We start from the raw sequence: 13,862 nt of genomic DNA on the forward strand, positions 1-13,862 counted from the left end.
TTTTGAACTTTGCTACTATTATATGCCCTATCAATTTACAGTAACAAGTAGCAGAGTTGTTAATGTAACAGCCAGAAGCTAATCCCCACTAGCTGGTCCCTGCAGAAGCACATAGGCAGACATTTTTTCCTGAAGGCATGTAAAGATGGAACAGATGACAAAGAGAACACAATTTTGGGACTGAGAGGCAGGGCAAATTAAGTTTTTTGCCTGAGATCAAACAGTCTGTGGCAGAGGCAGAAGTTGAACCGAGGCATCCTGAGCTCCAGTTACAATGACTCTGCTTTCCCACTCTTCTGTGTATAACTGTTTAGTGGGCTAGTTCTGGGACACCACCCTCCCATGTGCACTCCTAAAATCCCTTGAAAAATTAACACATGATCCAGATGAGGACGCCCATGAGCCATGGCTATGAATAGTACCACTCCCAAGGTGGGCTCCTTTTAGCAACAGGTACCAAGGAAGGAGCCCTGTGAGAGATGGGAGCGAGGCTCTGGTTTCTGCATGGTCTCTGAAACAGCTCAGAGACTGCTCTGCAGGGGATGTGAAGGTACAGAAACAGATGCAGACAACAGGAAGACATTCTTGACTCTCAAGATTCCTATTCTCTCCTTCCCTGCTTTTCCCACTCTTGCTTCCTTTCTTCCTCTTTTCTCCAGGCACACCAGCCAGCCTGCCATCAGCTAGTTTCACAGCCATGTTCAAGCATGCAGATACAAAGACTAGGTTATTTTTTTTCCTTTGGGCAATTAGGCTACAGTGCAGAGCTAGAACCTGATACCACCTCTGCTGTCAGATCCGCACCTCAACTCAAATTCCAGGAAAAAGAGCAGCAGCACACTGTCACCTTGTGCTACAAATGGAAGGGGAAATCTCTTTGTCTTTACACACCTCAGAGCAGCTGCTTTTTCTCTGCCCACAGCATGGGCCACATCCTGACAAGCACAAACAGCAAGATGCAGCTGCCTCTGGAGCTGCTCGAGCAAGACACACAGGGGAAAGCACCTCAGCACTACAACACAGATTGGTACTAAGACCTCACACAGACACACGGGTGTCAGGCAGCTCCTCTGGTGTCCCCAGACACACAGTGGGGCAGACTGTACTTCCTCTAAACCAGAAGACCAACCTGACATGGAGAGGGTACGGACAACAAACACAGGAGGGGGTTATGCACTGTAGCAGGGGGCTCTGATCTACAGCTGCAATCATGGGGTCACTGCTCTGGTACTTACAGGTGGGCTCCCCGCCTGGGTAGCCCAGATGGTTTCTGATGGCCTCCCATAAATCATAGTCTTCAAAATTGAAGGCAAATTCATCAAAGTCTTCATAGCCGAGTGAGTTGCGAATACAGGTGCTTATCACTACCTCCGGGCTGCTGCCCCCTTCTGATTCCTTTGCTGGCTCCTCTCTCTCTTGAAGGGCTGTCATGTTGCTGTCCTTGTGAAGGTCAGGGGTCAGGTGTCATGAACGACACGCCTTCAGATGAGGAGCCAGGACAGGCAGGCTGACGTGTGGGAAGCAAGCTGCCCCCCTGGGGGATTCAGCACAGCCCTGGGGCCAGCCCTGGTGCCTCGCTCTCCTGCTCACAGGCCATGAAGATGCCAGCTGCAGCAGCCCCAGGGACTGATGAGGTTCCAGGAAGCCTGGCTCCACCCAGGGATGCTTCTGTGGGGGGCTGCCCACCAGCTCCTCCAGAGCAGGGTCCTCGCTTTTCCGTGGGGTCTTGCGCAAGATGCCCAGGGATGCAGCACCCGTGGCCCGGGCACAGCCAGGCTGCATGTGCAGCACCGCTTTTCTCCCTCACTCCCCTCTGGTGTCTCCCTCCCTCTCCAGCCTGCAGAGCAACCTATTGAATTCTCCATGTCCTCAGGCCCGGAGCGTGCATTTCCATGACGTCTCTGTCTCTGTCCTCGTGCCACGCACAGGGGCAGTCCCCCTCTGAGGCGCTCCAGAGGAGGCAGCTGCCTCTGCCAGGAGAGCAGAGGAGAGGGGAGGCTCCTCACCTCAGGTTTTTGCAATAGCAGAGCTGGCAGCGTGTCACACAGAGGGCTGATTGCTGGGAAAGTGTGTCAGGAGAGGAGAGAGCTGGGTCTCAGGGAAATGCTGGGAACCCTGAACTGGAGAGGACAGGGGGGTGGGTGGTGGAGCGGGCATCCATGAAGTAGGTGGGAGTAGAGATGCTGAAAACATAAGGATCAGCACTGTGGACAATGCAAAGCTAACAGAGATGAGACACTGATGGAAAAGAAGGATGTGGGGAGCAGGAAGGTGAGGACCAGGTCCTGTGGCAGGCTGAAGACCATGCCTGAGGCTGCTAGGGGAGAGCCAGAGAAGCATGGAGCAAAGGGACACCAAGAGAAGCACGGGACAAAGGGACACAGGCACTGGTAAGACAAGTAGTGTTGTAAAGCCTCACTTTTCATGCCATCCAAGTCAGCAGACGCCAGCATCTGGGCCTCGGCCTCGTCAGTGGGGACGCGCTGGTAGGCTGCGCTCTCCAGGGTGGTCATGCTGCCGATGCACATCCTCTCCTTCAAGTCATAGGTACCCCTGGGGCCGCTCGCCACCTGGCCCCAGGCCTTGCGCTTCTCCCACCCACGGGACAGACGCTCTCGAGGCCCGGGGGGGCTGTAGGAACCAAAGAGACTGACAGTAGTAAGCAGGGTGAATGACAATGGCCAGTGGCCTCAGGGGTTGAGGTCCCATGGCCCAGCCCTGAGCAGCAAGCCCCTGAGAAGGAGCAGGGCCAGGAATCATCTCCTGCAAAACCTGAAGGTTGCTCCTTCTGCTCCTCCTCTTCCCTACCACAGAGTGGGATCAGCTTGTGCCCAGTGTCAGGGACCTACTCCTGAGTCACAGCCTCACGGTCCCCTCCTGGGGCTTCCCAGCTTGCAGCTCAGCATGACAGCACAAGTTAGCTGGGAGGAAGGGTACTCCAGGTGTGCAGCCCAGTGCCTCTAACCCTGCACTATGGGGATCCCAGGGACCCAGGGAGGTTGCAGGAGTCCCATGGAATCATCATCCCTCCAGAGAGCAGCCCCCTTGCTCACAGATGCTCTCCCTCTGGGGTGCATCCATGTCCATTCTGACTCAGCAGGCAAGTTTGGGCTAAGCACAGCCACTGCCCCTGGGGACAGACTCTGAGCAGTGACCTTGAGCCAGGGAGAGCAGCAGGCAGCTTGGCACCGCTCACCTACCTGTGGAGAGAGGCAGGACCCTTGTCCTGCAGCAGGTCAGCAAAGCGAGGCATGGGGGACAGGATGCCACACTCCTCCTCCACGTGGAACTGCACGGGGGCCGCAGTGCTGCTGGGCTCCTCCTCATCGCTGCCAACGGTGAACTGCAGAGACAACAGCCCCGACAGCAGGAGCTGGGCAGGCAGCCTTCACCCCAATCCTAGGCACACATATCCTCCCCAAAATGGGCCACAGTGGCTCTCCCCACATGCCCCATAGCCTGGGACTGCTCATATTGAGCCCTCCACTGTACTATAAAACTTAAGAACAAGACACAGTGATCTTCCCTCATGGGTCTTACAGCCCCAAAATGCTCATGCACACTCACCCCTGCATCCATACCAAGCAATGACTTACCTGTCACTGTCCTTTGGCGGCCATCTCTACCAGACCATCTCTACTAGGCAAGGACAAAAACACTCTTCCCACAATACTGCACAGCTACAACTTCTTACCCCTGAGCAGCAACTTGCTGGCACCCTCCTACCACCTCCCTCCAGACTCCAAGCCCCATCCAGATAGGCACATCCTGGCCTTGCCTTTGGTTTGCTTGGGGACTCCAGCTTAGGGGATGTGTCCTTCCCACGAGCTTCGGCCTCAGATTCTACAGAGATTTCTTTCTCCTGGACCTCCTCTGCCTCAGACTCTCCTTCTTCCTCTTCTTCTTCTTCCTCTTCTTCCTCCTCTTCTCCTCCCTCCTCGTCCTCTTCCTGGATGGTGGGGGTCACCTCCGAGGGAGGTATTGAGGTTTTCTTCTTTTTCCTCCTCCTTTTTTTCCTCCTGCTGGCACGGGGTGGCCTCTTTTGGAACTTGAGGGCAGAAGGGAGGTGAGTGGAAAGGGGATGATGGATGTGGTGCGAGGTTTGGCGGTGGACTGAGAGAGAAAAAGAGAGTCAGGGGCAGGAAGAGGCTGGGAGGAACCTGCCAGGCGCCCCTCCAGGAAACAGCATGGTCTGAAGATCAAGGGCCAGGAAGGGCAAGGAGAGCCACCAGCCCACAGGGACATAGCAAAGCTCTTTCACTGATGTGGCAGGCTGTGTCCAGCCTGGGATAGGTGGGGATAGAGCCCCTGTGCAATCCCAAACCACCCCAACACAGCTCCACTGCCCTGGGGAAGGCAGCACTCTCCCTGTGTTGCCAAAAGCTATCTGCATGGCTGTGCAGAGCTGCAGTGACCTGCCACGGGCAACATCCTCTTCCTAAACACGGGGAAATGTTTCTTGCATCCTCAAACAAGCATAATTTGGGCCCTTTACAAACTTTTTAGGGACATTAGTTATTGGTTAGGCCATGGCTTAGTGGTGGACGTGGTGTTAGGTTTACAGTTGAACTTGGTGATCTTAAAGGTCTTTTCCATCCTAAATGGTAATGATTTCTTTTCTGCATGTTTCTTTGAGTTGAATAGATGTAGCTTATTTATCCCCCAGGCTTTGACAAAAAACTCCTCCTACACAGCCACAGGAACAACAGTGCAGAATTAACTTAAGTCCAAATCCCAGGTACTTTGAGAGTATGTGTTGTGCCAGCCTCTGAAATTCAGGTTCAGTTAGGAGGCTGTCTTTTAAAAACCAGGGTAAAGAAACAGGGCAGAAGGACTTTTCTTTAAACTAATCTACAAAGAGAAATTCATACAGGTTTGACCTGGGTGTCATGGGAATTACAGAATGAGAAGAAATTAAGGACATTTCTGAGCCTTCCTTCCAAAACAAAGGCAACACACCAGGCAGGGAAGAGGGTAAGTTCAGTACCCCACTGTGAGAGAAAGAGAAGCCATTGCTGCCAGGGCTAGCTGCAGGCACAAAGCCTCCTATGGACAGTCTGCAGGACGCACAGGTCCTGGGGCTGCACCCAGAGAGGCTGAAATCAGGGGGCACCAGCCACTTGGCAAGGGGGTGTTGCTCGGCAGCTCTTCCTGAGCAATTGTTTCCAGATGGTTTAGGTTTGGTTCCTTCCCAGCTTTCCTGTGACATGGCAGCAAAATCTGTTTATAGTGAAAACTACCTTCAAAGGACATTTTCAATGTAGGCTGTAACCTTCTCCCTGGGAGAGCCAGGCAGGTTCATTGTTCTGCTGTCATGTTTCCTTTCCTTTGGTTTCTCAAGTCTTTTCTTCCTTGTTTCCCCCCTTGGGAACAGCAGGGATATTTCACACATCCCCCTGTTTCAGAAGAAGCAGCTTGTGGCAAGATTTGATGAGATTTAGAATGGTCAGACGTCTGCACATTGGAAAGAGTTTGGGCTCTTTAGAAACACTTTTCTCTCAAAAGTGTTTTTTTCTTTGACTTAGCTGGGTGTACCCTATTTCACTCACAAGATGTGGAAGATAAACCCTCCTGTCCAGCTGCTGTACTTGCATAGCATGCCACAGGTAGGTCAGGCACGAATTTCTAATATGAGAAGTAAGGAAGAGCCCAACTATACACACATTGCTCCTTCAACAGCACAAAGCTGCTGATGAGGACACAGCCCATCTTTCCCTTCTGGCTTGTTCACTTCAGTCCAAGACAGAAACATTTATGTTTTGGATCAGAAGGAAACTGAAGCCGTGGGCTGCAGGGAAGGGCAGTGATGGTGTGTGATCCGGAACAGAAGAGGGGAGCACTGCTCTCCTCTTCACCCCTGCACTCAGCCTTCCTCGGGTCAACTGATCACATCTCCACAGAGGTGGCCTGGAGGTGGGAAAAACACACCTCTCCCAAACACGAAAGGATTCATACCTCCCTCTTCTTCCTCCTTGTCCTCCTGTGCATCCATCCCTGCCCTCCCTCCCTGCTCCCTTCCTTGCACTGCCTGCCTGTATGGAAAGTTACTGCCAAACTAGTGTCCCAGATGTTTGATTACATCTCTTGGTGAACTTGATACAAGAGATATGAAAAAGTAATTTAGATAGGGAGCCCAGAAGGAAGAGCCTACATATTAGGAATTCCTGGCTTTGACTAGAGCAGGAAACATTTCTAAGCCTAGAGAACATTCACCTCTACGGGCTGGTATGTTATCTTTAAAAGTCTAATAACCTAACCAGATCTTCCAGCTTTATGAATACAAACTGCATAAAACTTTTGATAACCAAGGTTGATGTAGCCCTAGACAACAGAAATACATCAGGAGTTCAGAGGAAAACAAGCTTGATTCTGACAAAAGAAAAATGATTCTCCTATTAATAAGGGGAAAAAACCCAACCCCAAACAGTACAAATGTCTAGTTAAAATTTTCAAAAAGCTTCTGCCATGCATGCTCAAGCAGATCATCCATGTCCTCCAAGCCAACCTGCACACCTGTGCACACAGGCAGAGCTCCTGAGCAGGTAGGTCCTACAGGACAGGAATTCAACCCACAGCAAAGCTATCAGCACCTTGCAGCCATGTGCACGAGTGACTGTGAGCCCAAATGGGAAGTGTTATTTAAATGGAGCCTCTGTAGAGAAATGACACAGGCAAAAAACAGCAGCTGAGGTGCACTACAGTAATAGACTTTTACCAGCAAGCTTTTATAACAGCCATTGGAAATGAGTGGCCAAGCAGAAAACAGCCTGGTGATGTACTGGGGACATAATGTTCCCAAGGTTGTAGCTCATCAAAGCCAAGCTGGAAAAGAAGCAATATGTGACTGTGGAGAGCCACAGACTGGGAAAATCTCCCAACCACTGCTACGTGTCTGCCACACAAACAGGCTGCTGGATGGGGGCCTCTTCCTGCCCTTCACTGCGGTTACTACAAAGTAACATAACCCACCCATGCCAGGCAACAGCTAATGGTCACTCTTGTCAGTACATTCTCATCTAACACACAAAGTGACTTTGGGCAGGCCAGTTGCCTTCATCATGAAAGAGCAGACAGAGGAATAGATATGCTGCTCAGATGAATTCAGGTGAGATAACTACAGCACTTTAAATTCACACTCCATTTTTATTTTGCAGTTCCTTTCGTTGATCAGATAAGCCCAGTGGATTCTCTGGATTCTAAATAGAAATACACAGGCATGTCTGACTGGAGCCATCTGCTTTCAGACTGGGGAGGACAGCCTGGCTTCTGGTCATGTTTGGTTGTTTCTTTGCAGGCACATGGAAGAAAAATTGTTTCAAAACTGGAAAATTCAACTTGGAGAAGTAGTTGCAGAGGTCTCAGAGACTGGTCTAGGAGGTGAATGAACACCCTGGGCTGAGCTACGGCTGCTGGGTGGGCTGTGCAGCAGCTATGCCTATGGAGACAGAGAAAACAGGAACAGACTGGAAACAGGCCGTGGGCACTGCTGCTAAACTGTGTGTACATAGCACCTTGGGAACGCTCTGGAGGAAGGAAGTGAATAGCAGGCTACTACAATCTGCAGTCCTGGCACAAGGCTGCAGAGCACGTGGGACTGAGAGAGGGCTGGTGGTGAGGGTAGAAGGGGGTACAACGTTTTGAAACCTACATACATTCAAAATCTCTCTCACTGTAGCTGCGACTTTGCTTCTCCAGATTGCTTGATGCTGACTTGCTTATCAGGTCCCCAAATCTCTCGATTGACAAAGTCTTATCCAAGTCCTCATCGTCCTCGGCACCAGGAGAGGCTTTCTCTGCGTCATCTCTGCCCTGCACAGAAACCGCCAGGTAAGAATCAAACACGGCAGAACCCTAAAGCCCTCTGGATCCTCCTGCCCTTCCAACAGCACCAGGCTCCACACAACAGGCCTGGGGCACAATGTCTCACATAGAGGCACAGCTCTGCTCAAAACCAAGTGCCAGAATGGACCATCAAGCTCCAAGGCACACTCTGCAGGGATACCTTAGTGGTCCTCCACACCTCTCTTCAGCGGCAGGTATCAAGGGAATATGCCAGCGCCAGTTTTCCCATTACAGGAAATGCATAGCTTTTGTTTGGCTGGAATTGCTGTCTCCTCACATTTAACTGCTGCTCTCTGGTCTTCCCTTTGCCCAGTCTGCCATCTCTCTCATTCTTAGACCTCCTCTGTATTTCCCCTTGGGAGACAGCATCCCTGCTCTGATAAGTTGCCCTTGAGTCAGTGACTATCCTGTGCCTTCCCACCTCCCCTCCACAATCTAGAGACTCCCCATTCCTCTTGGATGCCTTCTTCAGGCTTTTCTGCCCATTTTCCTCTAGTTTCAGACAATGGGAACTTCTCTGCCTTCTGCTGGTGGAAGTGCCCTGACATGAGCATCACCAGGTGCCCGCTGGCCTTTCTTTCTTTCTTTCTTCCATTCTCCTGAGCAGCTGCAGCTGGTAAAATTTTCCATCAATATAGCTGAAATGCCAGCGTGGAGCTGTTGTGGACTCCTGTGTTTCCATGGAAACAGGAGGAGGCCCAACTGTGACAAATCTGCTAGGCAGAAAGAGGGAGCAAGGCAGCTTTAGCTGAGAGATCCTCTCCTCGCATCACTGTTCTTAGCTGTGGTCTAGGAGCAGCTTTGTGTCTGTGGGTGAGACTGCTTCTCCTCTCACATTAGCAGAGGTGTCCCAAGCCCAGCCTAAATAGGGACAGTCTGTTTTCAAGCTGCTCAGCCCCTCTGTCACTTGTGTAGCCTACCCAATGGCATGTGGAGGCACGGGGACCTCAGAGAGCAATCTCTGGCCTTTCCTGGGCCGCAGTTTGCTGTCTGTGTGCTGAGGATCGAGGCTCATGGGCAGCTCGGTGCAGCCTGTCCCGGTAAGCACAGCTGTGTCTCCTGCCCTGCTGCAGCACGTTGCCAGGACACCCAGGACACCGGCCCTGCTCTCAGCCAGCAGGAACACGGCCCCCGGGGAAGAGACAGCCCCACTGCTGCTGCTGCTAATGCTGCTGCTGGATTCCCAGCTCACCTGCTGCAAGTTGATGAAGACATCTCCTACGGGAGGGGACTCTCCAGCTGCCATTTTGGTTCAGGACCTAAGGGCCTGGGCAAAATATCAACCCTTCTCTTTCACCGGCAGGCACCCAGCAAACCTGGAGAGTGGCATAACCTGTGGAGAGAGGGCAGGACAAGGGAATGTCGTGGGAGACTGCTGGCCACTGCCCTCAAGCCCCTGGCTCCTGATCCAGAGGTCACCTCAGCAGCCCCTGGAGAACCTCCCTGGCATCACTAGGACAGGCCTGTCCCCAGCAGTGAGCAGGGACAAGTGGCCCAGCCCATGCTGCTTTGGCCACCAGCTCCAGCTGATCAAGGATAAATGGGATCCTGTCCTTCTCTGAAGGTCAGAGGGGCCAACAGAGACACCAGTTACATATAGCTCCTGCATGGGCTGTGCAAGGGAAAGGAAAGCTTCCTGCTCAGCCACCTCTACAGCAGCACACCAGTGCAAAGCTGGGGCGTGACTGACCACCAGGGAAAGAAAAAGTGGGAGAGATCAGGTGCTGGGGGTACATGCCAGGAGCAGGCAGCAGAGTGGTCCTGTGGCACCTAGCTTTAACTGGACAGATCCCAAAAAACGCCAGAAGGAACCACAGAGAGAGCTGTGCAGACCACAGAGATAGGACAAGGACAAACAGTTCATCATTCAAACACCACACACAAAACAATACATGTTACAAGGAGACCAAGGCTGCAGATCTGTGCTCTGTCAGCACTGGCAGGGCTAAAGGACACAAAAGTCCCTGAGGACAGCACAAATGAACAATCTGCTCAATACACAACTGCAGGTGAGGAAGGCAAAGAGGTGCTATGCTTGACAAGGACAGGGATACAGACTAACACAGAAACACCTCTGCTCAAACCATCTACAGCAGCAGCACAGCCTAAACAGCATGGGCTGCACTCCAGGAAGAACTGGAGATGGTACAGAGGCTGGCAGTGGGAAGATCCCAAAAAACTCATCTGAAACAGAGAAGATGTAAGCATATACACAGTGATTTGGGCACAGGGAGAAGCAAAGTGTCCTCAGCTCACAGCACAAGAAAAGGGACATTCGTTAAAACTACAAGGGTAGAATACAAATGAATTCAAAATTGACAAAATGGTTTTTTTCAGTGATGTCATCAAGAAGCAAAACACTGCAATGTCAGAGGATAGCTTGGCCATCTCTCTGGTAACAACTGGTATTTATGGCAAATAAAATTAAGAGAAATTAAACCCATCTTTCAGAACAAGCTATTCTCCAGCTATGAAAGCTTTGGATTAAGTACTGCAGTCCATGTCCTGGCTATCTGCTGAGGGGCTTCTTACTATCTCATCTGAAGTACGTAGCATGGTACACTGTTCAAGACAGGTGACCAAAACACTAAAGATTGTCTAAGGAGGAAACCAGTAAGGTCACTTCATCATTCCTTTTATCTTTGAAGATCTCCAGAAGGTCTACAGTCTGGTTACTCTGCCTACATGAAGAGCTTATTCAAATCAAAAATCCCAGGGCCATCTGTAAGGCAAGATTTTGAGGAGCTAATCTGACCACTGATGAACGATGGTCCTTTGCTCTACCTTTCTAATTATCAGGAATGAGGCAAAACATAATAGAAGAAACCCCTGAAACACACTTCATTGGACTCATCACTAATTTCATCCTCAGTAAGACATCAACAGCTCAAGAGAAATAGGCTGCCAAGACAGACATCTAAACAGCAAATGCAGCATCCAAGCCATCCTTTTAGTAGGAGACATGATAGAGAAAAGGTTAATAGGTTTATACCTGGTCCTTTTTCTTAGCCTTTTTTTTTTGCATTTAATTCAAGAAAAGGTATAATTCCATGAAAACAAACAGCAGTACTTTTGGAATTGAAGGCAGGGAACATTTTATTCCAGTGGGAAGAGCTGGCAGGGGAACCTCACTTTGCAGGGCCATGGCATCACCACAGTTAAAGAAAGGATTAGACATTTTTAAGGAACAGAACAGTCACAGCTACAGAATGATTGAAAAAAACATGTTGCAAGGACTATAACTTAGGGAGTAAAAAGATAATGGAGCTTTGGACAGCAGCTCCTGTAGAGGCAGAATCCCTAATACTTAGCAAAATGGTAAAGGTAATTTAACAAAAGAAATGCTAATGCTCAGCTTCACCTCTGTGCCACTAACATGCCTTGTGGGGCCTTTGAAGTAAACTAAAACTATCAGCAGGGCTGTGAAGCAATGTGCTTTGTTTCAGGGCAACCTTAGGTATGTCTGAAGCACGGCAGAGGCTCCAGGGGCATTTTGTGCTCTGGGAGGGAGGAAACTCATATCCTGGAGAACTACTGGGTGCAACATATTCTGCTGACACCAGATGGCTAAAATGTTATACTGAGTTTAAAACTACAGCCCGACTGCCTAAGCGGAGTTAAAAGGGAGGGAAAATCCAGCACCTAGTCTTTCTTTACCCATCATAGCAGCACATTCAGAATTATGCTGAAGCCATCACTCTAATGAGGCTGAACAGCTAAAAGCCAGACAGTTGTAGTAGCAGTAAGAGAGCCCTGGAGACTTGCTTTGAAATTTCAGAGGGACTGGGAGATACCCACGGGGTTTCCATCACTGAAAGCACAATGGACTGTGTGGGCACCTCAATCAAACAGGACTTGGGGCCCAGCTGCTGGAAGGCTCTGACGCTTTGGGGACGAGAGAGGAGGTGAGGATGAGAGGTGTGTTCTCTGATTCTAACCCAACCAGCTCTCCTGGTCCTGAAGAATGGAGAGCCCACAGCCTGAAACACTGCTGCTCCCCTTCGGCACATTCACGGCTGTCCACGGCCACTAGAGGCCACTTGCCCCTCACTTTGTGACACCTCTGGAGGAAGGTGGGATGGAAACCTTCAGGATCCTGCCTGGCGTTTCTACCACCCTCAACAGATGGAGTTCAGAGAAGAGCAAAATTTTGCCAGTGGGCCAGAGGGATTGATTTATAAGGAAAGGTTAGGAGCTAATTTTATCTAGCACAATATGGGATGACTAAGATGGGGATGGAACAAACCAGCAGTCTGGAAAGATCTCAAGGATGTAAAACACAACTGAAGATTATTTTTTTGTCAGGCAGCCCTTCATAAAGAGACTTAAGAATAGGTTAAAATTGAAAATAGAAACTTAAAAGGAGTATCAGGGAGAATTCTGCTAATAAGCACCATGCTGAAGTGCCCAGCCTGCTGGCATCACTGCCTGGGTTGCCATAAGAAGAGCACAAGATAAAATGGGAAAATAAAAAAACAAACACCACTAAAGAAAAGCAAATGACTGATACCTTCATCCTACTGTATCTCCTGGTTATGGGGAGTACGTGATTCAGCATTCCCGCTAGAAGTAATTTTCAGTAATAGAAGCGTCATGCCAGCAGGCCAGATTCAAAGGGAGGCCAGAAAAATCCACAGCCTGCCAACCTGTGTGCACTCACACATCCCTGCTCTCTCCACGAGCACATCAGTAAACAGAACTGGCTCACAAAAACCACCATACCTTGTACTGACCATTGTACCGACCACCTAGGCTTAAGGGATTCTGAAGGAAAGTGAGCAGGCACATCCCTGCAATGCTGGCAGCTACAGCATCTCCCACATGTTGATCACAGGGACTCCAGTGGGGCTCCCCCTCATCCCCAAAGGCTGCTTCACAGTGCCAGTGCTTCCCTGTTTTGCTGAGAAAAACAAAATTTGGCACATCTTTGAGGGCCGAGGCGAGCAGTTCACGCTGTCCCTTTGTAACAAAGATGAGTCAGTAACTCTGCAGGCAGGCTGCCCCAGCTCCGTGGGCAAGGGGCTGCATGGAGACAGCCATCAGGTCCCCCATCCATCTCCTCAGCTCTTCCTTAATCCCTTGGCCATTGGCTGAAAATAATTTAGCTGTGGAGTGTCTAGACTAGGAGTGGATGTTAAGATAGGGATAAAGCCACAGGGACAAAGCTGGTTTGAGGATAGGGGAGGAGAAGGGACTCTGGCTGATAGGCACAGACTGGAAGAGCTCACAAAGGAGAAGGATTAGAGGCCTTGGAAGATTTTCCTGGGACGAAATACTGATGTGCGTGTCCACAGAGAAAAGGAGCAGGAGGGGTGCTGCTGCATACACCAAAGCATTTGGATACTACTGTGACACTCACAGCCTCAAAGCCAAACAAAACAGGAGTGGGCTGCGCTGCCCCTACCTCTCCTCTGTCATGGCCAAGGAACAGGACACACATATCAGAATGAAAAGGCAACACATAAGACAGTAAACACACAAAGTTTTGTGGAACGAAGGTTTTAACCTGTAGATCTCTCTCCCACATGGCTATGTTGAAATCTGTATTATTACACAAACACTTTAGAAGGCTTAAATATTTCAATGAATCCTCTACTCCACTGAACTACCCTGGACGAACCATCACAGCCATTCACTCCTGAAGCACTGTCTGTTCCGTGACTCTCCCTCTCAACAGGCCCTTCACAGGGTGCCAGACGGGACGGAGCCTGCACGGTCCACGGACATAAACGAACACACGGAACAAAATTCACTCCAGAACGAAGTGCCAACACCAGACAGTAACAATAAGCCACCCCTCCACTGGACGTACGGACGGCTCTGACAGACACACGTACAGTCGGGGAAGGAAAGGGACACAGACAGACAGCCACCGGGGTCACTGCACCACCTCCGTGCCGTGCCGTGCAAGCCCGTACGGAGCGGAGCGCGGGACTGCTCCAAGCCGCGCCGCATCCAGCCCCGAGCACCGCGCTGCGTGCCGTGCCGTGCCGTGCCCCGTGCCATGCACCGCCCCGCAC

The 13,862-nt window shown here is 50.6% G+C and overlaps 1 protein-coding gene across 5 annotated transcripts in view; it reads right to left on the reverse strand.

Annotated features, from left to right (window-relative positions):
* SLC4A3 (solute carrier family 4 member 3) overlaps positions 1-13,862 on the reverse strand; it is a 33,880-nt gene that overhangs the window by 19,623 nt on the left and 395 nt on the right. For 3 of the 5 annotated variants that reach the window (XM_074548617.1, XM_074548615.1, XM_074548616.1), the window contains exons 2-6: positions 9,035-9,175; positions 7,653-7,809; positions 3,779-4,113; positions 3,201-3,343; positions 2,420-2,631 (exon numbers count right to left, since the gene is read on the reverse strand). In XM_074548617.1, the coding sequence (XP_074404718.1) occupies positions 2,420-2,631; positions 3,201-3,343; positions 3,779-4,113; positions 7,653-7,809; positions 9,035-9,088 (901 nt within the window). In that variant the 5' untranslated portion in view covers positions 9,089-9,175. Of the gene's footprint in view, positions 1-1,235; positions 1,997-2,419; positions 2,632-3,200; positions 3,344-3,778; positions 4,114-7,652; positions 7,810-9,034; positions 9,176-13,862 lie in introns of those variants that run through there. The other 2 variants (XM_074548618.1, XM_026792318.2) reach the window with 2 other exon arrangements.

This window comes from Zonotrichia albicollis, chromosome 10 (assembly GCF_047830755.1).
Source record: "Zonotrichia albicollis isolate bZonAlb1 chromosome 10, bZonAlb1.hap1, whole genome shotgun sequence".
In the NCBI taxonomy this organism is placed as follows: domain Eukaryota; kingdom Metazoa; phylum Chordata; class Aves; order Passeriformes; family Passerellidae; genus Zonotrichia; species Zonotrichia albicollis.